The sequence below is a fragment of the Tyto alba genome, unplaced genomic scaffold (assembly GCF_018691265.1).
Source record: "Tyto alba isolate M040663 unplaced genomic scaffold, T.alba_DEE_v4.0 Super-Scaffold_28, whole genome shotgun sequence".
In the NCBI taxonomy this organism is placed as follows: domain Eukaryota; kingdom Metazoa; phylum Chordata; class Aves; order Strigiformes; family Tytonidae; genus Tyto; species Tyto alba.
In genome coordinates this window covers 4,430,811-4,457,721 of record NW_024881302.1, presented here as the reverse complement: position 1 = coordinate 4,457,721, position 26,911 = coordinate 4,430,811, and the positions used below count along the sequence as shown (strand labels likewise).

Sequence of the window (26,911 nt, the reverse complement as noted above, 5' to 3'; positions counted from 1 at the left end):
CCGGCAGCCCACGGGAGGGGGATTCATTCTACCAAGCTACTCATCTCCATGAGTCTTGGAGACCTGGTATGCTTAATGTCTCTGCCTTTAACAAATTTGACTGAAATCAGATGAAGAGCCAAAAATTAGTTAGAGGAGAATGACAGGTGCAATCCCTTTTTCAGTCTGGTAATTTTTTAGTCTGGAAAGAAGATTAAGCTTGTCCCATAAGTTTATCCATCAGCCTGATGGTCAGCTAAGGCAGAACCATCTCCGAAAAATCTGTAGACAGCTTCTGTGTGCCAGGTTTCACTGCTGATTTGTAAAACTACCAACAGCCTAGAAAACTGATTAATATCAGCTTTCCAGTCTAGAAGAAATCCCTGCAAAAATATTTGCTGGATCCTTTTCCCCTCAGTCTTGCAAGATCTTAATTCTGCCACCGCAGAGGAGGTTGGCAGCCACAACTGGGACCTCCTGCACGACTCTTTGGTTGCTGCTATCATAAACCGGCATCTGGGAGAACGATTGTCCTTAAAACTGGCAGCTGCTCCGCCTGATACAGCCTCCCTGGTGAAGAAACATCACAGAAACAAGCAGGACATTTTGTCTTTGCTTGGTATACGGACTATCAAGGAGAAGTCAGTTTATCCACAGGCTTCTAGTATATTTACTCACCACTCCTAGAATGACAATTTCAGTCACATTTACACTACCAGCATCATCTCAAACACCACAGATCTGTTTCCTTTTGGTGTTTCAAAGTCTGTTTTCTCTCTGCACACTTGTAGGATTTACATCCTAAGGCCATGACGAAAAAAATTGGTACTACTTTCCCACTGGGCTTTATTTTCTCCCTACCCCCCCCCTCCATTCTATCAAAAATACTTCTCATCTATGCTCTAGTTCAATTTGGAAGTAGCACATGCAGACTTGATAAGCATCCTGCGAAGGAAATGCCTTGAATTGCAGACTACTTAGAACACATTTTCCCATGCAACTTTTTATAAATTCCATTTGATGACTGGTTTGCTAATTTCTATTGAAGTTTAAAAAAACATTATTTGTAGAGAAGTCAAATTACTTTTGTGATTGAACAAAAAAAAAAAAAATACTGTGACTGTGAGTCCAAGCCAAACTGCTGGATTATACTAAAGTATTATTTACCCTGTTACAAGACAGGCCTCTAACTCTGAGAAGGTATTCAATTTTAAACTAAAGAACACAACACAGAAAAGCGCTCATTTACATGTTTCTTTTGTTTGCCTAAATTGCTTTCTAGACCATGTAAAAGCACTACTAATAAGAGCTGGTGACAGAGCAATTGCTGGAACTGATTACATTACCCTAAGCAGATCTAGGGGTTTCACACTAGTGTCAGTCTGGCCGACAGACTCTCATACCTGTGCTCATTTATTGTGCTGTAACAGACACACCTAATTAATATGTCTCGAAAAAAGGCAATTCAATTCCCTAAAAATCTTGGAAAGGAGGAATAAAAGATTAAATAAATAAAAATCCTATTATGGTGTATTAACTATGCTTCTAGCATACTATATTTTAGTTAATTATTGCACAATATGCATAAATCAGTCTTACAAAGAGCCAGACATTTATTCCTACAGCCTGTGCTTTCACGGTAGCAAATTTAATGTTAGACTATTTAATGAACGATAGGATCTCTGGGAAAAGGTGCAGGGGCAGAGATTTAAACCTGAGTGTGGTTACATTACACAACTACCAAGTTGAACAACTGGGCGCCCTTCTCTGACTCCGGTACATTCACGGGCTGATGGACCACGCCGTGTTTCAAACAGTTATGACACTCGCTGGCACCTGCTAGCTCCTTAACTTCACTTACACCTTTCAACCTTATCTCATCTTATTTCAGCTCTCATCTGTGAAAGGGGGCCCTCAACAGAAGAGTTTTCACTCTGGTTAAAACCAATTTCAGGAGTGGGTTAAATGCATCAGCAGATCACAGCATAAAATCACTTCATGTAAGAAATAGCTGGGAAGTGAAAAACTGGATACGCAGAAGTTCTCTGCAAATGCCAAAAGCCCCAACACTTCAGGCATTTTTATTTTTTTGTTCACCAAGCCATGTCTGTTCTCTCTGATCTGTTGTTTAGTAGGGTATTTACAGACATGTGAAGTATAAACACGCCCATGGTAGCACATAGTGTGACAGTTACATGTCTGCAGATGTTTTTAAGAAGAAGATACAAGAGATACTGCTTGGGATTTCTACTATCTATAATACTGAAATAAATATAATTTCAGGAGCCCAAAAAATTCACCCAATTTTTCTTCCAATGGCTGACATGAGACCTTTAGCTTACACTCACCTACTCAATTCCAAATGCAAAGTTTACCAAATCTAACAGATTCTCTTCCCATTAATGCTAAAGAAACCTTAGACTTGTAGAATATGGCACCTCTGCATTTTAATTCGGTGTTTAAACTGAAGTGTTCCCACACACTTATAAAAATGTCTGCACATGTGAAAAACAACCAAAACACAACAGCTGCAAGCATAAAGAACAAGGCTTCCCCTGGAAGTATATCAATCAATGCAAGTCTGAATCGAATAGAAATTCCTCACTTTTCTAAATTCTGCACTTGTGTGGTCAAAAAATGATGTCAAAGCAACAGCACAATCCATACACTCAGTTAATTTTCATATGTAGTCTAGACAACTTTTTCCTTTGTTTGCTCTTCAGGAAAACAGAGAACATGCATTTCAAAAGATGTTTCCTTTTCAATAAACTTTTTGGGTCATACAGCCTATGTACTAGAAGATGTAAAAACTAACCACAGGGTCTGAATTTTCTGCTGTAATGTCTGGTTTGCTTTGGGGGCGCAATACAGACCACATTCAGGGTGTGAGGAAGAAAAATCAGGACCATGAAAAAAGAGAGTTCAGACTGATGTTAGCAGTTGCCTTGAATTCAAAATAAATAATAAGGCGACTATCTTCAATGGGTTTTTAATCTTTATTATAAAGGAGAAAAATACAAAGGAGAGCTTTTAATATAGTGTCCGGAAAACTAGGAAGATTAATTAGAAGAATAAATTTTAACACATGCAGATTTAATTTGACATTTTGTGAAGTAAACAAGAGATGGAAACTTTACATTTATAAGAATATATGCACTTTATTTTAGTCTAACCATTACAGGAAATAGGCAGACTTTTATGCAAGACAAAAATGCAAACATATTAAAAGGTCAAGGAAAATGCTATTCCTCCTAATTCACTCATACAAAAAATGCCATTTTACTCCAAATAAGAAAATATATCCCAGGAAAACATCAACTTGAGGAAAAACTGTTGCATCCTATCAAAAAATCTTTCTTTACGTACTACTGGTCACCTGTAAAAATGAAAACTACTGCAAGAGAAAGATATTACAAAGTTACCTATGAAAGAAAGAGAAAAAAAAAATTATTTTCTTCAGTGGGGCTTCTTCATAATCAGTTGGGAAAGAAACACCTACCATTCAAAAAAACTGACCATGGCTAAAACTGCACATTAGTGAGGACATTCAGGGACACATAATATTCCTGGAGTGTTCTAGTGGTCAATAATATTTGAAGTTAATAGTGTTGTTTCACATTGCCCTTTTTTCCTAAATGGGCTGTTGTATATTCTTATGAGAGAATCAGGAACCAAAGTGTAAAATAGAAAGCTATTAGAAGCACCTAATTCCACAGGATTTTCCATCATTTCTTATGGTCATAACAGCACAATTTAGGATTATGAGCTTAACCCATTTGAACTGCTTCATCACACAACAGCCAATGTAAAGGCTGGTGCTCACTGAGACATGATCCTGGGTCCTCTGCCAATGACAATTCCCTCCAGCTGTGGCGGAGGTGAGCACAGCTGGAAGGGCAGAGCAGCCTGCAGCACCACACAGTCACTGGGGGGGATTGTGCATTATTTTTGCACTGCTCCCAAACAATAACGGATTGTTTTACCCACAAACAGATGAACAAGCCTTCCATTTAAATACTTTCTGTTAAATTGTATTAGTATGCATAATAGTGTCCATATCTGCAAAAAAAACCTAGGCAAGAAGGTTTCTTCATGGGGGAGGGAAAGAAGAGTAAACCATGCTCTGCCAGCTTTATCCATCTATGCTGTGAATTGGGTAGCCTTGGGGATTTTTGCCTGCTGTGCTTAGTGTCCTTGACAACAAGCCAGTTTGAATTTTGGCCTTTAACTTGACAAAAATGACTTACTGAAGAGGAAGGCATCAAGCCATTACAGCCCTGTGGAGAGATTCTTTCTAAAACAGCATGCATGCTTATTTTGCCAATTCAACTAGAGGATAGTCAAATTCATCATCTAGCTCCTATACCTTCAAATATACCCAGTGTAGTCACCAGTTCATAAGAGAATATTTGAAAGACAAACTTTCAACATTTTTGATATGTCCTCTCATTGCATTTTAAGACTTTCACAAAGAAAGAGATGGAAAACAGAGAAAAACATCTGCAGGGATCCCCTCTCAGAAATTACTGATTTCCCTTCAAAGAGATGTGAAAAAGCTTTAAAACATGTAGCATCTTAACCTACTATGGACCTGCTGACTCTCCCTTAGCAAATATACATGCAGGTTTCTTCTATTATATTAACCTTAAATAAATATTTTGTAAACTGATATATACTAATGAACAAGCTCTAGCAAAGCTTGCTGTGTGGCTTAAGAAATCACTACTCTCTCTCTCCTGTTTTTCTCTCCACAAATCAACTCCCAATACAAGGTAACATATGCACATACCTCAGCTTTTTTAAGTCCAGCATCTTAGTTTAAATTCTTGAGCTAATGGAGAAGCTGAATTTGCACTGAAGCAGCTGAAGTATGAGCACAAGCTTTCTTCTCCCAATTTTCTCGTGGTAGGTGACAAATTTTCATCATTGGGGGTCAGCAGACTAGCAAGGAGATAACATCTTGAGTTGCTGCAGCAGTACCTGCAGGAACTCATTTGTAAGCACCTGAAACATCACAATCAGAGCAGTGTACCTTCCTCGCCACCAGCCATAACATGAGTGCTCAATGTCAACTACCTGCATGCTTAACTTCAGGCTTTCCAATATACATGCCAAAGAAGGTGAGATGATATCAAGGCAAAAAAAAAAAAAAGCTAGAAGTCAATCAACTGTAGTAGTGTCCTCATCATCAAAAGAGGAGGGAGGCATCCTGCCATTGGCAAGAGCATAGAGGACTGTATGAGAGACCTCGACATAGACACTCTAAAACCTAAACAGATCCACAACTGGAGAAAGAACGCGCTGTTTTTCAACAAGTATCTCGAGACTCAAGATCTCACCAACTCCTTTCTCCCCCCCACAACTGGTGGTATAGGAAAGAACAAACCATTTTCAGAAATAGCTTGTTTTACTCTGGGAGAATAAATCAGCATCAGTTTTCATGAAAAATATCAGAGCACTAATGCAGGTAATAGCTTTCAGTGATATCCCAGAATTTGGTCCTTTTCCCAGCAATATTTTGGCCATTTCTATTAGAATCATAATGGACAAATGTAACAAAAAAAGATTCAATTCCTAATTTAGGCAAAACGATGGAACTGCCTTTTTTTTTTTTTTTTGGTTAATATCATCTTCAATCGAGTCTTAAACGAGTTGTTTTGCTTTGTACATACCTGAACTTCACAAATACACTACACTGACGGATTTACCCACACCTTTTCCAAACCTTCTTCCCTGTCACTCTACCTCAGCCAACACAGCCCAAACCAACAGGGCAGCCAAGCGAGTAGTTAACTCTAGAACCATAAACAGCAGCAAGTAATCTAACCAGATTAATCCAACTTTAAGTGTGTCAACTGGACTTGCTTCAAGTTGGGCAGCAATCCAGGTAAACCTCCAGAAGACACACACACAGATGATATTTCCATGTAGCACTTCTTCATTCTGTGACCCACCAAGCACACCTCCAGGCAGTTACAAGAACAACTGAGGGGTCTCGTTTATCTTTATTTACAGTGGCAGTTTTAGCACTCTCCAAGTTGCTGTCAGTAAGAGGTCAGCTACCCGGCACACATAGCATTGTGGTGTAAAATCAACTTCCTCGCTAAGAAATTGGAAACACTGCTTATATGACCCTGGAATTGATGCTTAATTTTTCAACACAAAGAGAAATATGACGCTACAAAATTTTAGAAATGTGATAAAGCCATTCAAAGGAAACGGATGAGAAAACTGTTCTTAGACTGGTGGGTAGTATGGAATAAAAAAGAAGAAATCATTAAGTAAGTGCACAGCCACGTCCCAAATTGCATTTCTTTATATGAAGACATTCAATTTGAGAAAAGAAAGTTTCAAGTCAGGAATAAAGTAGTTATTGTTTCTACTTTCCCTGCCTGAGGGGGATATTCAAACAAACTCCTTTTGGAGATTTAATTTACTTCCACCAGGACAATGGTGCTGGCACAGCTTTGACTTACTGGGAGAAACAAAAAAGGAGACTCACTACCCATAGCCTGCCCAGAGGAAAAGGCTGCTCTTTGGATTCCCACTCCAGCAGCCCAAACATGCCAGCTGGCTGGCTGCAAAGGCTGTACTCTCCACTTCCCCCCATGAAAGCAAGATTTTTTTTGTTGTTGTTAAAGTCCCCACAGTTATATGCCCAAGCCTCTTTGCCATTCCTATCCAAGGGGCTCTGAACAGCCACAAATTTACCTTCATGAAAATGCTACTTCTTCATAACACAAATGGGGAAGAGAGGCAGAGAGAGATTAAGCGCCTCGCTCAGCATCGCACAGGAAATCTGTGGCAAAGCTCAGCGGCGAGTTCCAGCCCAGCGCTCCAACCACAACCAGGCAACCCGCTCCCAGAAGACGTGGAGTAGAGAAAATCCTTACGAGAAGAAAATAACGAGACAGATTTCGACATACTCCCAGATTACCATGCAAAATAAATTTGGAGCTACTAAACTGCCGCTTCCCACTGTGTTCCCCATTGCACAAAACCTGCTCAATATTAAATTCCAAATGCCAAGGCAGGCTGGGCTGAGCGGCCAGCCGTCTCTACCTCCTTGCACCAGTGCTCTTAGCCCGTAACCCGTAGACTTTCTAATGCACGACCATAAAAGTACAGACAGTCTATGAAGTATTTACGATGTCTGATACAGAGATCCCTCCGCAGATATTCATTGTTCCTGAACACTGGACATAAAACTGTCCAGGTCGCCAATATTAGTGTTGCTATTGATCAGTCAGTCAACTTTGCTGCATCGATCAATACATTAGTCATGGAAGGGAAGCAAAACATACTGACATTCGTGACACATTTTAACCTGTGCCTTTATAACAATCCTACGTGAACACTGCTCTTAAGGCAACGTACATTTTACTTTCTACTTGAAGTTGTTGTATTATTTTATGTATTCCTTAAATTACAGATGTGTATCTGCAAAAAGACCCAAAGCCACACACTTACCAGCTACTAACTGGTCAGGTTTTGCAGATGGGAATTCCCTAAACTGTGCTGACTACAGTGAACTGAAAGTGGTGTTTAGGATACTCGTCTGCATCACCTCTTTCCCCTTTCCCTTTCTTTGCCACTTCTGAGCACCATCACCTTTCCTACAGGAATCAGACTTGTCACCTACAAATCCCCTTGGACTCTTCCCCTCATCTCACAGAAACCACTTGCTTCCTCATCATCTTCCTCACTCCTCCCCAATGCTGCCAACACTGCACTTTCCTCCCCCTCACACCTGGAGGGATCTCAACTACACCCTCCCTTCAAACTGCAGCCACCACCAGCACCAGTCCAGCATCTTCCCAAGGCTGGGTCTGCCAAGGAGGAATGCATTTATGCATGCTTGAGTACTATGAACCCTGCTAAGTGAGATGCTTGGAGACGACTATTTGTATTCTCTTGTTATACCAACTCCTGATTTTTTGTTAAAGAAACTGGTTTTGCCATCAGCCTTCCACACAAGATCCTCCCTGCGTCCTGCTCCATCTATGAAATGATCCATAAAGTTTAAACTAATGCCTTTTCCTTCCCAATCTTTTCTCAGTTCCACAATGGCATCAGAAGCCAGACAGCTTTTAACACCTCAGCTGAGGCACTGCTGAAAAAGCCAGTACCGATGAAGCCAGAACACAATTTACAGCTTTTTTTTGGTAGAAAAGCTGCATGCTTAGTCCACTTCTTCAGAGTCTTTCCAATTCCATCTGCAACCTTTGCCTGCAAGCTACCTGGAACAGGAACATCTCCGATACCCAGCACAATGAGGCTGCAGTTTTCACGAGTACTTCTGGGTGATATAACAGTATGAGCAAGACACGTGTAAGCCTTGGAGATGATGAACACTTTGGAACTTCCCCAGGGAGCAGCAACTGCAGCAGCAAACAAAGGTTTCAGAGAAACACATCAGTAAAAAGGGGACACGTGCTCTGTGAAAGTCCCCTGGCCTGTGGATCGTGTTCCTCCCTGACCCAGCAGATCCCAAGTGGACTTTTTGAGCACATGCACTCACAATATCACTTTATTATTCCCGTCCCTGTCTTGGTAATTTCGCCACTGTTGCACCACCCTGATGACAGTACGGATGCGAAGAGTCCACAGACTTTACAGTAAGTTTTACCTTATGTTACCTAGAACTGCTCCAAGAGGCAAGAGACAAGGCCATGAATATCTCTGGCTCCTACATCACCAGCAGTGGTAAAAGCTCCAACAGAAATAAGAGGGACAGGCTTTTGGAGAACCCAAGATGTGATGAGAGATTAGCATGTTTGAGATCCAGAGGACATAAAGTCATCTTAACCTGCTATCCAACTTACTTGCTGATGTTGGGGGTTTTTTTGGTGTTTTTTTTTTTTGTGGGTTTTTTTTTTTTTTATATTTCTATACAGGATGCATTATTTGCCATTTTACTTCATTATGATTCGTATCAGGGCAGGACTGACACCATTCTGTATAAGCTGGAAGATAACTTCTAATAATCATCACAGGATCCAGAGCTTTTAGATATATTCACATAAATAAGCCCAACATGCTGCTGATGCAAATGCCTTTCCAATATAGGAGGAAAATAAATTATGTCTTTGAAAAAGCATGAAAGATTCTACCACTGTTCACATCCCACTTACAAAGTATCACTCACAGGCATCTTCAGACTAAGTGGTATTTACACAGCGATTTTCAGTAGCGCAAAACATAAATGGTTTCTAATCACAAGAAGCACAATGCAGGCAGTAAATCATAACAGAAGACATCCTCTGTCTTGATTTAAATCTGTTCAAATCTCCCAATAGCAAAACAGATGAGAAAATAAAAGTCACGCTAGCTACAGCTATTTGAAACAGGTAAGTCAGCACACTCGTCTCCACCAAAGCCAAGAATACAGCATTGCCTAATGATTCTAAAGCTAAACCTCTCCTAAAGAAATTTATTTCTTGATTAAATACAGCAATTTTTGACACACCACCCAGGTTTCCTGCTTGTAAAAAACAGAGTATGTGTTTGAGCAAGCAGAAGATTTCTTCAATATAGCTAAAAAAGGAGAATAATTAAAAAGAAAAAAAATCCACAAAGTTGCTCAATAAACTGAAATTTCAGTCTCTTCCAGAAAATGTTCTCAGTTAGGAGAGAAGACTAGTGCATGCTAAAAGTAAAAAAGCGTTTTGATGCAGCATTCATCCTTTAAAATTAAAACCAACGGCTTCTCTCTGTTATTTAAATTATTTCCTCCAGCTCAGAAGAAGGGCTATGACCACAGTGTAAGTTACTTAACTCACAATATTTTTATTGACTGACTTGCATAAAAATAAGCCACATTAATGACTGAGCTGACATTTAGTATACATCACCACAAAACTAATTTCAGATGAAACATCATCCATACAACCTAAAAATATTTTCAGCATTCTCACGTCCAAGGAAACGATTTTCAGATTTACATTATCCTCACAAACTTTGGTCTTCTAAAGCACAAGCAGTGCAGAATCAAAAAAGGATTAAAAGAAAACCAGGATTTTTTTTTTTTTGTTAAGAGCTGCTTCTGATTGATTGCACTATATGCCAGCAGCAAGTTAACCTGTAACTGAAGTTTAACTAGAACCGTTTTCTCATTATTTGACAATGTTTTATGGACCCACAGAAACAGCTCTACATAGATCAATGCCTGTGACTCGGAGTAGCACCGTGACTCCTTCAGCCCAAGAGATCTCTGAGCATCCACCTGTTGCCTTTGAAAGGCTAGACTGGACATTATTTATTAATAATTCATACAGCAGTCTCACAAAGCAGAAACTGTGTCTCTCCCCATTACAGAAGCAGTCTCGGCATCAACCGGAGCAGCTTCCAGAAGACTTAATCCAGATCTTTGAGGGTGCAACATAAATTGGCTCATCCATACGTGCACCCTCACGGAGGCCGTGAGGAGGCACAACACACACTGCTGCTGGTGTCACCTCTCACTCAGGGAAGGAACTCCAAAAGTTGCATGCACGATTTACCAGGCAAGAGGAAGTTGCAAGGAAGGAGAAAAAAAAAAAAACAAAACCAACCCAACTCACTAAAAAAAAAAAAAAAGCTAAAAGTAACTAAATGGACGTTTTCTATTTCTCATTAGCAACTGAGTTATCCTCCTCTGCACACAGAAGGCTGCAGAGGGAGCGGGGGGTTATTAACTGAAGTGAAGCCAACCAAATTATGAAAGGCTTTGCTAAAAGCCAGTCTGTGGGAGAAGTGGCCCTGGAAATCCTGGGGAAGGAGCAGAGGACACCCCAGGAAGCGGCAGGGTGGATGTGTGTGTGTGGGGGGGTGTCCCTGTGTAACACTCCCCCAAGAGGAAGGTGCAAGGTGCTCTGGTTTGCTGGAAAGATGGGGAGACAATGAATGACACCCCTCCCTTCAAGGGGAAGGTGCACAAAAGACCCCCAGAAAGGGAGTGGGTGCTGGGAGGGGGAGTGTCAGAGGGACCCCTCCCCACGGGGGAAAGAGGCAGAAGAGACCCCCGGAAAGGAGGAGGGGGTGTGTGTGGGGGGTGCAGTATTACAGGGACCCCATCACGGGGAAAGAAGCAAAGAGACCCCAGAAAGGCGCTGGGTGCCCTGGCCTACTGGAAGTAGAGGGGAAAACAGGGACACACACCCCCCTCAAAAAGCCGCCCCCCACCCCCGAATTTGTGTCAGCCCAAGAGAGCTGAAGCAGCCGGTGGAGTCCACACCAGGGGAGGAACAAAAATATAAAGAAATAAGAATTAAAGAGAGGCTCCGCCGGGCCACGGAGATGGAAGCGGGACGGGAAAACGGCGGATAAAAGTTCAGTAACGACCAGAGCTGGGTCGCTGCCGTCTCGGCCTCCTCTCACGCCGCTGCACCCCCCACCCCTTGGGCCCGGTCTCCCTTCCCCTCACACCGCCCCCTCCCCTGCCTGGCGGCCTGAGGGGAAGGGCGGCCGGGCCCCGGGAGACGGCGGGGGAGGACACACACAGAGCCGCCGCCGCCGCCCCGTTACCTGTGAGGCGGATCTTGATGCTGGAGCCGTTCCGGCGGGTACCGGGATTCGACATCTCGCCGGGGGAGGCGGTGGCAACGCCGAAATCAGCCGGCGGCCCCGCGCAGCCCCCCCATGCGGGCCCGCCCGGAGAACGTTCGCGATGCCGTTGGAAGCTCCGCGCTCCCGCCGCTCCCCACCTCAGCCGCCAGCCCCGGCCCCGCCGCCGCCGCCAGACCGACCCGCCCGGCCCGGCCCGGCCGCGGAGAACGCGCCTGACCACGCCCCCCCCGCCCCCGCGCACGGCGGAGGGTCGGTGACGTCAGCTCGCAGGGCGGCGCGGCCGTACCGAGCCGCCATCTTGAGAAGGTCGGGGGGGGGGTGTGGCATGGAGGCGCATGCGCGGGAGGCCGCGCTGTGAGGGAGGGGTGGCGCCCCCTGGCGAGGGGGAGGAGGCGGGGGGTGGCGTGAAGGGTGTCGGGGCGGGGGGAATGGAGGGGACGTGGGGGTGCACGGGGGTGACGTGCAGGGTGACATGGAGGGTGAAGAGGGGCTCCTGGGGGTGGCACGGGTGTGACACGCAAAGGGGGTGGCATGGAGGGGACACGGTGCACAGGGGTGACATGCGGCGTGACGTGGAGGGTGCACGGGGTGGGGGTGCCAAGGGTGGCCCAGAAGGTGGTGTGGACGGTGGCATGAAGGGTGTGGAGGGGTGCACGGGGGTGACGTGCTGGGTGGCATTCAGGGTGGCACGAGGGATGTACAGGGGTGCCCGGTGGTGGCGTGGAAAGTCGCATAGGGGTGACATGGCAGTGGCATGGAAGGGGGCAAGGGGATGGGTGTGAACACGTGTGCGTCAAGCATGTGGGGTCTGGGAGCGATGCCCACAGCCCTGGGCAGCCAGGACCGACAGCTCAGCCCCCAGGACCCACCCTGAATGGTCCCCATTTCCCCACGTCCACCTCCTCGCAGGCTAACAGCTGCTAACTTCAACTGCTGCTGCTCACCAGCTCTGCCGTGCCCCGTCCCTCCATCCTTCTCCTGCCCCAACCCCAACTATTGATTTATGAACTGCCCAAAAAAAAACACCCCGAAGTATCCCATAAACCAGCCCTCCTACTTCCACCAGAAATGAAATCGCAGCCAATGGAAAAAAATCCCCCATCCTGAACCCCTCCAGAGGTGCAAGCACCCTCCCAGCTCCCTGTACGGAGGCAAACCTTGAGGCCAGCCTGGCTTCGCACCGAGCGGCTGAGCCTGGGCTGGGCTCTCTGCTCCCAAACATGCCGAGGGTACTCACAACCCGGCACAAGTAGTAAATATCAGGCTTTGATTTCTTTCCTCTGCCCACCAGGGGCAAGAGGAGAAAAAAGCCTTTCCCCATAAATCCTGGGGAGAAAGCAAAATTAGTGATGGGGAAGAGGAGAAAACCTCAACGATTTATGGCCAAGCATCAGGCTCAGCAGCAGATCTGGAAGCTTGGGCGCTGCTTTTCACCATCTAAATTCTTCCTTAAAATCCTCCTCCCCAGCTGCACTAACCTGGCCTGGTCCCCACACCAGGATGCTGCCTGCCTTGAGCAGACCCCTCCCTCCTTCCCACCCAGACTTGCCCAAAGCCATCTTTCCCACCTCCTCTTCCCTCTCACCAACCTTCGGTTTTCGGCTCATGTCGCTGCCCCCAGACCGGCTCCTGCAGGATCTGGGTGTGCAACCTCAGGGACAGGCACAGAAACCCCCTTCCACCCGCTCCCGCAAAGCCAGACCCAGGTAATAACTCTGCATGGTGCTGGCGAGGCTGTGGAGTGCTACTGTAGCAGTAGGAAATGAAAAATTAGGCATAAAAATGCTTTAGAAGAGACCCTGTTTCATATGCACAAATGAATTGGGAGACCCTGCTTTATACACTTAAATGATGGGTCCTAATTCGGGGTAAACAGGCCGCCACAGGCACTGGCAGTGACTTTTCCAGCTCTCCAGCAATGTGGGGATTGAGCAGCTGTCACCATGCTCCTCTGGGGCCAGGGCACAGGATGCTTTAATTAGAAAAACTACTTTTTTTTGTGCATCTCTAGAGGGAGGTTGAGCCGCTCTGGGGAAGCAGCACAGCAGCGTCTCCCCCTTGCTGGTCCCCACAGATTCCCCCATCCCATCGGGCGAAGTGAGTGGCTCCAACCCTCCGGAGCGAAACATGGAAACCAAAATTGCCACGGCGGCTGCTGCCTGCGCCCCGGGCAGGAGAGCTGGGGCTGGCAGTGATCAGAGGAGCGCAGCTCCAATTAACCAGGCAAGCAGATGCCTGTAGGTCTCTCACACGCCCACGACGCAGCGGCGGGCAGGTACAGCCCAGCAGCCTCCCCGCTCCTGCAGACGCCAGTCCCGCTCCTCCGGTGCCGCCCCAAACACCTCCTTCCCTTTGCTTGCCCTGTGGCACAGGACAGTAGGCACATATGGATACTCTGAAGAAAAAGGGGCATGTTTTTCTCTCCATCGCGTTCAGGGCTACAGGGACATTTTTATTGCAGCTTAAGGACATGACGGTGGACGTGAGCAGCTTTGGTCCCTCTGTGTAACATCATCTACTGCAGGCTTATGTCCAGAACACACAGGAAAGCAGGAAAAAAAAGTCAAATAGCTCTGCCCTTTCTCTTTTTAGCTTGCTTTTAGTCAGCAGAGCATCAGCAAATAGCAACCCTGCTGCCCAAGCAGCCGTAAGGGACAGCCCTACCCGACCGTGGGAAAAGCCACGTAGGATGCTCTGTGCTGGACCACGGTCCAAAGTCAGGGCAGCCGCACGGAGCCCAGCTCCGGTCGGCATCTCCATTTACACTGAGGAAGCACCTGCCTCAGATTCATTTTACCTAGTGAAATCTGACCATTTCCAGATGCCGTATCAGCCTCGTCAGCAATGAGAAGGTGCACACAGCCGAGCCAGAGCCCTTTGTGTGAACCCACAGGCACAAACAAAGGATTTTCACAGGCACTTGTTTCAGCTGCATGTTCAGGCATTGCTTTATCACACTTTTAAATACATAGTTTTGGATCCAATAAATAAAACCCAAGAAACATTTTGCAATTCATCAGTTCCAGCATTTTAATATTAAACAAGTGATACCCAGCTCTGGCACACACTATCCCCTTACAGGGTAAGGAGTACAACTGGACTTTAACTACCAACACCCTTTTTCCTAGGTGGCCTGGAAGAGAAATGCATAAATTCTCTGATGAGCAGATCCAGTGTGGAGGAAGAGGTTCTGCTTCCTGGAGAGATTTTCCCTTCAGATTAAATTCACATCACCTCACACTGCATCCGAGGAAGCAAAGCCCTGAACCTACCCAGGGTCATTTTTGAAGAGTCAAACACCCCAGAGCAGGGAGGAGTAAGCCGTCACCTCCATCCTGCATGGAGCAAAGCCCTTGCAATAGCTTCAATCCCTGGAGACTGAACAGTACTAAGCAGAACCTTCCACAACCCATCAGTGCTCCAAGGATGGAACAGCAGCTTGTTATCAACCTGCAGCACATAATGTTTGTGCAATGCAGCCACCAGCAGATCCCTATCTGTAGCTGCAGGGATGGACACAGGGCACCAGAGCCTGCTGCAAGCTGGACTCAAGTGCCACATCACCTCACTCCTCACCTTCTGCTCAACCTGCAGCTTGAGACTAAAGTTGGAGGGCTTGGAGAAAGGGAAGAATGACACATAATGGAAACCTGAAATACACAGTCCTTGCTATTAAAGGTCCAGAACTAGGGGGCTCCAGGCTAGTGGATAGCAACTGGGAAGCTGCAGTGGGAGATGAATTGCTCCCAGTGCAACAGCTGCCTCTGACCCAGCCCTCCTGCCAAAGGACCAGTATTTACTCAGCAGCTCCTGTGTCCAGACCCCAATACTTCCATGGGGGTGAAAGAGCACACACAGGGTGACTGTGACCTACTTTCTCCAGCCAACTTCTTTCTCTGCCTAAAACATAACCTCTCACAAGGAGCTGGGTTTGCCTGCAGTAGGGCAAAACAGCTCCTGAATAGCTTTTCAGAGCTGCTTCAGCCACTCCAAGTCAAGCCTACAAATTTCAGCACAAGCACTGAGACCCAGCTGGATTTGGTGGTAAGACCCTGCTTCTCCAGCAGCTTAATGCAGTTAAAGTTTCTGGCTGTGCTTTCCACCCAGCAAACATGCCCAGGAGCTCAAATACATTCAGCAGGGTCTTAAAACACTATGGAAAAAAGCCTATACTGTTTGCAACAGCAACTTATGAGGGGGAAAGAAAAAAAAAAAAAAAGGCAAGAAGTACAAAGCCAGAAGAAGTGCAGTTTATTGACAAGTTTCAACAGTAAAAAGACTCAGCATCCTTGCTGCTCTTGGTTTGGATGTCTGAGCTCTACCAAGACACCACCACCCACCAGCTCAGAGCTATGTAGTGCTTAGTCTTCAGAAGTTGAAGTCTTTTTTCTCCACTGAGAAATCATATAGTCCATCTTGGCTAGTCCCAGGCTGCAGATCCAGATTTTCCTAGGAGGAAGTTGATAGCCATCAGTTAGAGGTTCTGCATTTTAATAAACCTAAGCTTTTTACACCAGACTTTGCCCAAGGCTTTTTACAGCAGCTTATTGTTTTATTCTTTTTTAAAAAATCTGTTGCTGTAACAAGCTGTTAAGGTCAGCTTGACTCTAACAGGACCCTTGGAGACCAGACCAAGTCCTCCTGTTCTCTATAGCACACTGAAGCTGCACTGTCCCCACATCTCTCACACAAAAAGCAGGCAAGTCTACAGGCTCAGACACCAGAGGCAGGAAAGGAATGGCAGGACTCACTCCAATTAAATAGCCTGCTTGGAACAGCAACAAGCTGAGATGGCTTTGGAGAGACATTCCCCCTGGCATCCAGCCCCTCAGGCAGGTGCCAGTGTGTAGAAAAACTTCCTCCACACCCTCTCACAGGGACATCCCGCAGACCCTGTTCTGGGCAAAGGACTAAACCAGACGTTTGTTCCCTGCTGATGCAGTTCACATCTAGACTGAGCCTCAGCTCCAAGGTCTGCCAAACCACTAAGCCTCTTCCCTGATGCTTCCCCATCTGCAAAGTAAAGCGAGGACCAAGCACGGCATCTGTGACAGTCATGGGACTTGCAACTGCTAGCTGGTGTCCTATCTTTTTCCATAAGTTCATTAGCATGAAAAGGGTCAAGTAATCCAAATGCAACCTGAGCATGGTTATCAGCTGAGTAGGAGGCTTCCATTCATAGTGACAAGCTAGCTCAGCTCTGAAGGAGGAAACTTCTCCACATTTGGTATTCATATCAGCAACTGCAGTAACTCCAGCTGATGCCAGTTTAAATTCCAGCAGCAAGATGCTATCGAGGCACCCGTATCTGTTGTGCATCTCATCAGCTCACAACTAGGAGCTTTTACAGACCTTTGAAAGCAACTAGAACAAGCAGCAAGGACTACTCTAGTCATGTAGAGGTCTCTTCCAAAAACCTATTTCAGCATCCTTAAATTCTGTGCTTCATGCCAGTGCATAATAGCTTCCTATTTTCAGATGAGAAACAGCAAGAGCTCACGTACCTCACCAGAAAAGTATTTCTCTATGATATTCAGTGCAGCTCGGTAGACCATGTTGTTCTCATGGGTTTGCAAGGCTTCAATTTTCTCCAGACCATCAAGCTCTTCCACCAGCAGACACAACCTTTCTGTCTCTCCCAGCTTCTCAGCTGCCTGTAACATCAGATAACCCAAGCAGAAAAATATAACCTTATACCAGTAACAGGTCTGAGATGGTCTTTACCATAAGACCCTGATCTACAAGTCAGAGGACCACAGACTCTGCATTTACAGTCCCTGCCTCATCCCAGGGATATGAGTATGTATATAAAACACCAGTCTGTGCTAGGATTACTGCCCAGTAGCTTGACTGCCAAACAAGCTAGCCAAACCCTACTGTCACATCCACACACTAAGAAGCTGCAGGTGTGACCTGCCACCCCCTATTTCATTTGCAAAAGCCATTTCACTTGTTCCAAGATGAGCAAGGCTACAAGAAACAGCCTTTCAAGTGAGAGGCACACAGACATCAGCTGGCAGGAAGCAGAGCTGAAATGCCCCCAGCATCACTCAATTTCTCTGCAGTTGCACTTTTGCAATACCTTTACTTCTGTCCAGCTTGGGGTTTAACACATAACCTCTTTTCCTTTCCAGAAGGAGACTAAAGTTGCAGGAGGTGAAGAGGAACACCTTGGAAACTTAATCTGGTCAAATCCCTTGGACAATCCAAGAGTGTCCAAGAACAAATTAAACATTAAGTCTACTGCTTACTCCTGCAAAATCAGCAGCTGCTGTTCTAACCACACAATGAGCATTTGGCTCACATCTTGCTGCTCTTTTGAAGAAGGAATGCAAGAAATAGCAGATCTTACCAGGAAGAGATTTGAAATGGTATCCAAGATGACCAGGATAATTTTGCTGTCTTTGGCCAAGAGCAGGTTGAGCAGAGGTTTGAGGACCCCAGAATGGACGAGCTCCACCACCTGCTCCACGGTACCTCCAGTTGTGAAGTTGGCCACTGCCCACACAGCTTCTTTCTGAGCTTTGAAATCCCCCTGCAAGAGCAGCACAGCGAAGGTAGTCCCAAGATTTAGCATCCCTCCAAGGTTAGTGCCAGGTGTGGATAGCCATTTCCCCTGTATTCCATTTGGGCTGACCCGCCTTCCCCAGCACTGCACATGAAGGGCAGACACCGGGCAGGGCTGCCAAGAGCAGCTCCAAGCCATTCCTTCATGCAAGTGTACTGACAAGTCTGAGCACCCAGGCTGTTCCAAGGATCTCAACAGCTTTGAAGCAGATTGCTCAGGTGGGTACACGCCGAGTGCTTCACAAACAAGGCACCATGGACCTCATGAACCTCAGAATTGTTTCTGTAGCAGCTGTATGTGCAGCATTGCACCCATCTCTTACCTTATCAAGCAGCTCCACCAGAGGTGGCAATAACCCACAAGTGATGAGTTGCTGGATCTGCTGACAAGGCCCTGCTGCAATGTTACTGAGCGCCCATGCTGCTTCCTTCTGTATAGATGGCTTTGCATGCTGCAGAAGACGGGGCAGGACAGACAAGACGCCAGCATTGATAGCTGCCTGGGTCTGCTCATCAGTCCCCGTGACGACGTTCCCAACGGCACGGAGAGCTGGAGTCTAAACAGATTAAAGGAGATGGAGAACCCTTACCTCAAAGAGTACATGCCAGAAAGTCCAGCAAGATCCCTCGCTAAGTGCTTGATCCTTCAAATAAGGAAAGCATCATGGGCTATTACTGTTGTATTGACAGACTTATCCTCCTATTTTGCTCTAAAAAGCTTTAGAGTCTCTATGCAGTCTGCCAGCCACAGCAAACTGGGACAGAGCAGTGGCTTGACCAACAACCAAGTAGTACTGCAGTCTGAGGAGACAGACCACACTAGCTACATGGAGGAGACATGCCTTCCCTCTCGTCAGATGTTCCTACATTAAGGGACCAGAGGCTGGAGATTGCCAATTGTTTCCTACCATAACGATCAACTCTGGGCTGGCCATGAGTTCCACCAGCCTTTTGAGAACCCCTGTAGCCACCACGATTTGGATGCGATCATTGGAGCCATCAGTCAGATAGGAAATAGCCCAGCAGGAGTCAGAAATGATGTCCTTGTCCTCATGTTCCATGAGGCAGATGAGGACTGGCAGCATCTTTTTCACTGCATCCAGGGGAGGGTAAGGGTTCTTGTTCCTACAGAGGTTTGATAGCGTCCATGTGATGTTCCTCAGGAATCCAACCTGAAACACAAAGAGGTGTAAGATCCTCACTGCAGTAAGAAGTGAGGAAGGGGTAGCACCCTGCTTTTGGTCCCTACAGCTCAGATATGTTATCCAGTAGCCAGAAGCAGCCTCCTTAGGGGCTGAGGCTTATACAAAGAAGCAAGATGAAATCTGTAAGTGACTAAGGCAGTAGATTCAACACCTCCCTCCCCATTATTAAGTTCCAATAACTTCAGCTCTAGTGCTGTGAAAAGCTACTAACAAAGGTGCTGAACAGGGTCTTTGGACAAGTTACAGAGCAATATTCAGACACAGTCAGGAATTTGTTTTCAATATTAGCATTGATAAATATTAGCAGCTCATTGTTCTAGAGTAGGGCACCTCGAAGATTTAAGTTGTATCAGTCAGACAGTTCATCCCAGTAAGGATGCTCCCAGGAAAGCAGTGGAACTATGTTCAAAGCATTGCAGCTACTGAGGTGTGTGTCTATATGAACTGTTGTTTTGTCATGTTTCTTCCACATGGCTCCCTAAGAAGAGGCAAGGGTGACTTGGGCTAGGAACAGAGCATCCAGAAAAGTTATTTTTTTTTAAAAAAAAAGTCTTGCAATATAAACTCACATAAGGCCTAGAGCATGTTTTCTTAACACTATCCTGAAAGGCCATAGTTATGCCTACAGAAAGCATACAGCTTCCACCACACCCAGGGATGGGAAATTTGGAGGCACTGGTACTGCTGTTACAGCCACTGAGAGCAGCTCAGTCCACATCACACTTCTGAGAAGGTCCTTCTCCCCCGGAGACTGAGAAAGCAGTGGGGCAGGGACAAGCCACAAACCCAGCAGTTTAGAGCTACCCGAAAAGCATCAGGAGGCAAGTTCAGCCCTTCCACATGCATACGCAAGTCCACCTTGCACCAGTTTCATCCCATTCCTAGCTTGAGATGGTCAAAGCTGGATAGAAAGAAAAAACCCTAAGACTACAAGATATCACATTGACTTGAAGACTGTCTGCTTGGCATCCCCAGCTTTGCATATAGCTGAGAGGCAGGGTTATTAAAAGCAGTTTAAGACAGGGTCTCATTCAATTATACAAACAGCTTGCTGTTTATAAGGCAGATGCTAGACCACCATTCACCCCTTACCCAAGTGATTAAGAGCTGTTAAGTCAAGAAAATGAAGGTTATTTACTGGAGTTACAGGCGACACCAGAGCCAGCAAAGGAGGAATCACATTGCAATTGATAAGAGCATCTCTGTATAGAGGACCATCACCTGTACAGATGAAAAAGGGTTGTTTATTGCATCTGCCCAAGTCACAAGACAGTTGACATCAAATAGCAATCAGACTTGCAGGCACAGGCCAGGGCTGGTGGCTGGAATCACTCACCAGCCACACACAATTAATTGTTTTCAGATGGGGAGGATTTACCAGGTAGGCTGGAGTACCATCATGGCTAGTTTGCCACAGGCTAACTACACATCACCCATTCTGTTCTCCCCACTGCCAACACTAATGGGTTAGACCATCCCAGCAGGATGCACTCTTGCACTTGGCTTTTACCAAAAATCCTCTCGCAGAACCAACACAGGGTCTCAAGGGCCACATGAAGGGACTGAAAGGTTGAGGGTCTCAATAGGGAGAGCAGCTCGGAGACAAGATTGTCTCGAGGAACACCAATATTTTTAGCTCCCCACACTGGCGTGGGCACTGACACCACATGCCCCCAGGCCTGGAGACCTCTGCTCACCTGCGATGTTGCCCAGGGCCCACACAGCCTGCTCGCTGATGTGCATGTGTGGGGAGGACAGGAGGGAGACGAAGGCTGCGATGGCACCTCCCTCCACCACCGCCCTGGTGTGGTCGGAGGTGCCAGAGGCGATGTTGGTCAGTGCCCAGGCCGCTTCGAACTGCAGAGCAGCGTTGTCAGCATAGGTCAGGAACTCAACCAGCCTGGGGATGATCCCCAGCTCAATGATCGAATCAATAGGTGGGTCCTTCTGCCTGGACAGCATTCTCCTGCAAGAGAGGAGATCAACCATAACCCTGCGACCAGGTACAAGGCTGTAGCTTGCAAGGGAAGCAGCACCTGTAAGAGATGCTTGTTCAGCATCCCACGTCAGCAAATCCCCTAGCAGAGGAGTGGCCAGAGAGAAGCTGCTGCAGAAAACACATCTAAGATGATGCTGAAGCAACAGCAGGGTGTCTGTTCAACAGCAATACTTACACATCCTTTTGGGACCACAACATTATCCCACGCTCCCCACCTTGCAGGAGTTTGAGACAGTGGAAAAAAAGTAATATCTGCAATTAGTTCTTACAGCCTGCAAGCCTGCTTCTGCCACTCCCCAGCTCAGGAGCACTGGCCAGCCCCAAACAGGCCAGCGCTCACATTTAAAATGAAATTCACACTGCTTTTCCAGCTAAAAAACAGAATCACCAACTCCTCACTGCTGTTTCTGGCCTCACACCAGTGCAGAAGTGTGTGCCGCTGCCGGGGAGATGGCCAAAGCAAGCTAGCAAAAAAGAAACACTTTCAGACAAATCTGCTTCCCAGGCTGGTTTGCTCGGCAGCAGTGAGCACTGGCAGAGGGTAGTTTAAGATGCGAACCTGCAGCTCAGAGCTGCATTAGTGCTGCCACGGGTACCCCACCACGGTCACGGGATGGTGTGCTGGCAGGGCACCCCAGGTGCAGGCAGCCTTGGTTTGGGCAGGCAGCAAGCCAGCTCTGCACAGCACATTTGTGAGCAAGTCATGGCTTGCTCCTTTCGGAAGGGTCTGCTCTGGCCAGCCTCCAGTTAACACCTTGGGAGCAAAGCTTTCGATCTGCTCACCACGAGCAGATGTCCTCACAGCCATGGGGAACAGTGCTGGTCCTGCCGCGCATGGGCAGGTTGCTGATGTGGCAGCCTGGGCCAGCCAGGGAAGCACCGGCAGCGATTCAGTCTCTCCTGGACCCTCAGGAGACCTCCCTGGTGCCATGGGGGTGATGATGGCACCCTGCGATCCTTCCTACCCCACCCAGGTGGGGACAGCCCTGCTCAGCACTGACCCTTACACAGCCAGGCTCTCCAGCCCTTGCCCCACCTAAATCTTTGGCACTTGATTTCTTGGGGGATCCAACACAATCCCTGCCTCAGCACAAGCACAGCAAGGGGGGCAGCCCCAGGAGCCACAGCAAAGCCCTTGGCTGGGTCCAACCACACAGGTCCCCGCCACAGGCACTGCCCAGGACCATGATGGAGCCAAGCAAAGCACATAGGGCACAAAACAGGCACTGGTTGAGGTCCCTCAGGGCAGTTTGGGTTACCAGGCTCCTTCCCACTCTGTCATCTCTCCAGGGAGCTCTTCAAACAGGAATAAATGCCTTCTGCCAACAGGACCCACTGCAGCTCCATCAGCCACCTCCCTCCCGGCACAGACCAGCCGGGCAGCATACCTGGTGGCCTGCGTGGCCTGCAGCTGCAGCTCAGTGTTGCTCCCATTCACAGCTTCACCGATTTCCTCCAAGGACAGCTCAACAATCTGTGTCACAGGGAATGATTCAGAGTCAGATGGCAAGCCAGGACTCCCTCCAGTTTAATCTCCACAGTCAATCAGCCGTCTAGACCAGAGTCAGTCACCACTTCATATCTAAGCAATGTCTATTCTTTATGCAATGCAGTTTGAGAGGAGGAAGAGAATCCACAAAAGCTTTGGAGGCAACTAATCCTTGTAATCAAGCACTGAAAGAGTCACTGACACACTATAATGGGCCTGTGAGCTCAGTAATTAACCCTCACCACACAGGGAACCAGACAGGAGCTTCCCCAGCTCCCAGCAAGCTGGAGCACCAGCCTGTTCTACCTGCCATTGAGAGAAGCCACACAGGACATCTCCATGCAAAATAACACCAAAAAAAGGCTCTTCAGTCTAAAACACTGCCCAGCACTGGGCATGGTGATCAGGAAAGGCGCCAGCTATTTAACTCGGGTCACCTGAACTGGACTTGGTAGTGGTTCAAGTAGCACAAGCTGCAGCACCCAGCACTCACCTCATTCTTGCTTTCTCCCAGAGAGATGCTCTCATCCATCAAACTAAATGAAATACTCCTGCGCTTCAGGATCTGCTCATCCTTCTTGGCCTTTCGCAGCTCAATGTTCACCTCCACTCTCTGCCTCCGCATGGCCTGGAAGGGAGAAAGGCAACATCCTACCGGTGTCTGCATCACCCAGGTCCCCAAGGAGCTCAACCCTACTCAGCTCTGTAACCCTCTGCCCCAAGTGTCCTACACAAGGAGTGCAAAGGGACTGCATCTGCCCTCGGGCAGCTCCTTGCTATGGTGTGGAGGGTTATGTAGGAGCTCGGACAGAGTAAAACCTCTCACCTAATGCCTCCCAAGGAAATGGGCTGCTGGATGAGCCAGCAACCAGTGGGTGTTTTTAAAAGTAGATTTGCTGAACCTAAAGGCAAGCCCTTATCTCCTCTATTGGCTTAAAACAAGCTGACAGATGCCATGGCCCGACGTCCCATACCAGCCCCCTCTCTGCAAGGATAACTGCTGCTGAGAGCTCAGCAGGCTGGGGCTGAGCCATCTCCCTTCCCCAGCACAGCTCAGCCACCCACCCAAAACTCATGTCCCCCTTGCCTGTGCTACCACACTCCTCGCAGCCCAGCCAGCTCCACACCACAACTCAAAAAATAACTGAGCATCCTCACTGCCAGAGCCGCCCACCCCCGTGCCACCTTTGCTACCCCATCCAGGTAGATTTGGGGGCAATTACCCTTTGGAAGATTTCACATCAGCTTCTGCCGACAGGCAAACCCCCAGCAGGGGCCACTGTCCAAAGGGGAGGGCACAGGCAAGTGGTGGAGATCAGTACTTACAGCTGCATCCTTGCCCTTGTTCTTGAACTTCTTCATCCGCTCACTCTGCTCATGCACAACTGGCATCTTGGCAGGTTTGAGAAGTGCCAGCTGAAAGCCTCCACGTGCTTTTGGGGTTCAGGACAGAGCAGGGTCAGGTCACAACTGCACAGCAACGTCCACCTCCATCCACAGTGGGGTCCGGGACCCTCCACACTCCCAACAGCCTGTGCCACACATTTTTCCCCCCCCATCTCCCCAGCACAGGAGATGCTGGAGGTCCCCCACCCTAAGCAGAGCTCAGTAGGATCCTCACACGCTACAGCTGAGCCACTGAACTAAATGCAAGCACAAACTACCACTTAATATCAGGCTACAAAAATTACAGCTGGTGCTGTAAGCCTGTGAGGAAGCCAGACACACCACTCCTCATGGCTGCAGAAACACCACCTTCCTCTGCTTCTGATCCCGGGGCTTTTAGGTCTACTTAGACACAGAGCCCAAAGCCTGGCAAGGCCTCTTGCCTCCCAAAGGCTCAGTCTAAGATCTTATACAAGAACAAGTAGCCACGTCCAAACCTACTCTCTCACCCCACTACAGCCCAGCTTCCTACACTGGGGACCCCCACAAGGCAAGACATGAGGTCACATGCAACAGCATGAAGTGACCAAGTTCAACTAAGCAAGGAGTTCTCCTGGAAACTCAGCTACTGGTAAGGATTATCAGGTGATAAAACATTAAATAGGGAGAGGTAAAAATAATTTTTAAGCCCCTCCCAGTAACCACAGACATACACACAAGACAGACCAAAAGCAAGCCTTCAGACAACTTGTCAGAAAAAGCAAAGCTTCCACCCAGCAGAAAGTGAGGTGTTTTCAGAGCAGCCAGACACCACCAAGGACCCCCTGAAGCCAGGTTGTCCATAAACACACTCAGGGGCTGATCACACACAGGTGATGCATCTTCTCCTTCCCTCCAGGCTTACAGCCAACACCTGGGGCTCAGAGCAGCCTCCAAGAGCTTCCCTGATTCTATTTTTCTAAGCTTAAGTTTTCAGTGTGGGTTTTTTTTTTTTTTTTGGGGGGGGGGGGGGGGCAGGGCAGGGTGAAGTCCTCTCTCCCCATTTCCTGCCCCATCAATCAAGGCTGGATGTGAGCAGCATCAGCTCTTTACCCCAACACAGCAGCCAACCACCAAGCTACAGACTTCCCCCAGCTCACAGAGAAGCCAGGATGAGCCACCTCTTGGCTCAAGCCAACTCCAGCCCATAGCCTCAAGAGCTACTTCAGCCTCCCTTCCCCTGTTTCCCCTCCAATAGGGACCACAACACCCCCCCCCCCGAAGGCCACCTCTTTTTGGGGGAGCTTCTTCCACTCCCATCTCAAAATAGAGGCGCACCACAACCCGACACCATCCAAGGAAACCCAGCACAGCCCCGTAGCCATCGTGGAGTGGAAATGAACAACCCAATACTCCAAAGATGAGGAAAGCTACTCACCTCAACTCTCTCTCATACCCCATCATCCTCAGACTGACTCTTTTATTGCCCCCATGGAGCCTCCTACCCCCTGGTTCTCCCCCACGATTGGCTCTTCCAGGGCAGCCTCCCCGTTATCTCCAGCTGCTCCCCTGCCACGGCCACCTGGATGCAGCTGGAGGACGGGTGGTGATGCTTTCCCTCCTGAGCTGCCCCACTCACCTCCCACACCTCCTCCTTACATTTACACTTCGCCCCATTTTGTGGCCAGACCCTTTGTGGGAGATGACAGCCTGCACCCGTCTGATGTCCCCTGGGACAGTCTGGGTGCTGCCTCCCCATCGCTGCGCAGGGGACGGGGCAGTCTGGGGGTGCCCCTTTTTTTTGTCTGGGTAAAACTGAAAGGTCCTTGTGGGTGGTGATGGAAGCCAGGAGAGCAGCTGCTTTGGTTAGCGGGGACCGGGACCATGGAGCCAGGCAGTAGCTGAGGGGAATGGACCAAGAGGAGGCTGCAGGCAGGATGAGACAGGATTAAGGAACCTGAGCTGCTGGCTGGCACAGGCAAGAGCCTGGCGGGGCTGTGGCAGGAGGTAGCATGGAAAGAAACCCAGCAGGAACCTCTTATCTTCATGAGTCCTTTAGATTTTGGCCAGGAGCTGTTGGGCAGCTCTTCTCATGCTACGCTATGTGCCTATCACAGGCTCTATCAGCTTTTGTCGAGAGACTGTTTGCATTTATGGTGCCCTAACACCAGTTACACGTCGATGCTCAGGCTGCTTCCACAGCTTGTCCTGCCCGTGCCACCGCTCCGGTCAAGGAGGACAGAAAACAGCATCCCTGACCTCAAAATGACCACTCGCAGCAGGGCTTGGCTACAGCACTGCAGGCATTCGCGGGGGGACTCTGAAGTGCTGAAGGCATCCTGGTTTCGCAAGCCCTCCAAGCCATCGCCCTTTTTAGCAAAGCCCTGTAAAAACCACTCTGTCCCCTCGCGTGCCGAGGTGCCAGCGCAGCGTGGGGAGGAGGAGGAGGAGGAGCAGTGTTTGCCAAATGGGTAGGGAAAGCAGCTAATAAAATGTTTAATTAAAACCAGATTCTAAATTACTTGACATCTTTTTCTGCGAGGGAGCCGGGAAGCAGAGTAACCCAGAGCGGGGCGCCCGGGCTCACGGCGGGCAGGCGGGAGCGGGGGGGTGCTGGGGGGTGGGGGGGGGGAGCAGCACCCATCGCCGGGGTCGGCACCCTCCGCACCCCGGGAGCACAGCCTGGGCCTTCGCACACTGCCCGCTGTGCGCCACGGGAGCCGTTGCAGACTAACTCATAGGAGTTACAGGGAACAACTT

At 48.0% G+C, this 26,911-nt stretch overlaps 2 protein-coding genes across 5 annotated transcripts in view; both read right to left on the bottom strand.

Moving 5' to 3' along the window:
* The window catches only part of SMURF1 (SMAD specific E3 ubiquitin protein ligase 1), a 47,412-nt gene extending 35,708 nt beyond the window's left edge, over positions 1 to 11,704 (bottom strand). For 2 of the 4 annotated variants that reach the window (XM_032989031.2, XM_032989034.2), the window contains exon 1: positions 11,485 to 11,704. In XM_032989031.2, the coding sequence (XP_032844922.1) occupies positions 11,485 to 11,539 (55 nt within the window). In that variant the 5' untranslated portion in view covers positions 11,540 to 11,704. The remainder of the gene's footprint in view (positions 1 to 11,484) is intronic. The other 2 variants (XM_032989030.2, XM_032989032.2) reach the window with 1 other exon arrangement.
* Positions 11,705 to 15,760: 4,056 nt separating this feature from the next.
* KPNA7 (karyopherin subunit alpha 7) lies at positions 15,761 to 24,298 on the bottom strand. Its single transcript, XM_009966080.3, has 10 exons — positions 24,113 to 24,298; positions 23,280 to 23,414; positions 22,686 to 22,771; positions 20,996 to 21,264; positions 20,437 to 20,519; positions 19,002 to 19,265; positions 18,417 to 18,650; positions 17,879 to 18,061; positions 17,031 to 17,180; positions 15,761 to 15,975 (listed from the first exon to the last, which is right to left on the bottom strand). Exons 1-10 carry the CDS (start codon positions 24,176 to 24,178, stop codon positions 15,895 to 15,897), a joined length of 1,551 nt encoding a protein of 516 aa, XP_009964382.3. The 5' UTR covers positions 24,179 to 24,298; the 3' UTR covers positions 15,761 to 15,894.
* Between the last annotated feature and the right edge of the window lie 2,613 nt (positions 24,299 to 26,911).

Coding starts and splice junctions, on each gene's coding strand:
- KPNA7 (XM_009966080.3), bottom strand. CDS start 24,178: ATGCCAGTTGTGCATGAGCAGAGTGAGCGGATGAAGAAGTTCAAGAAC. Junction 18,062..18,416: donor TGGTGGAGCTGCTTGATAAG/GTAAGAGATGGG, acceptor CTGCTCTTGCAG/GGGGATTTCAAAGCTCAGAA. Junction 17,181..17,878: donor CCATTTCAAATCTCTTCCTG/GTAAGATCTGCT, acceptor CTGATGTTACAG/GCAGCTGAGAAGCTGGGAGA.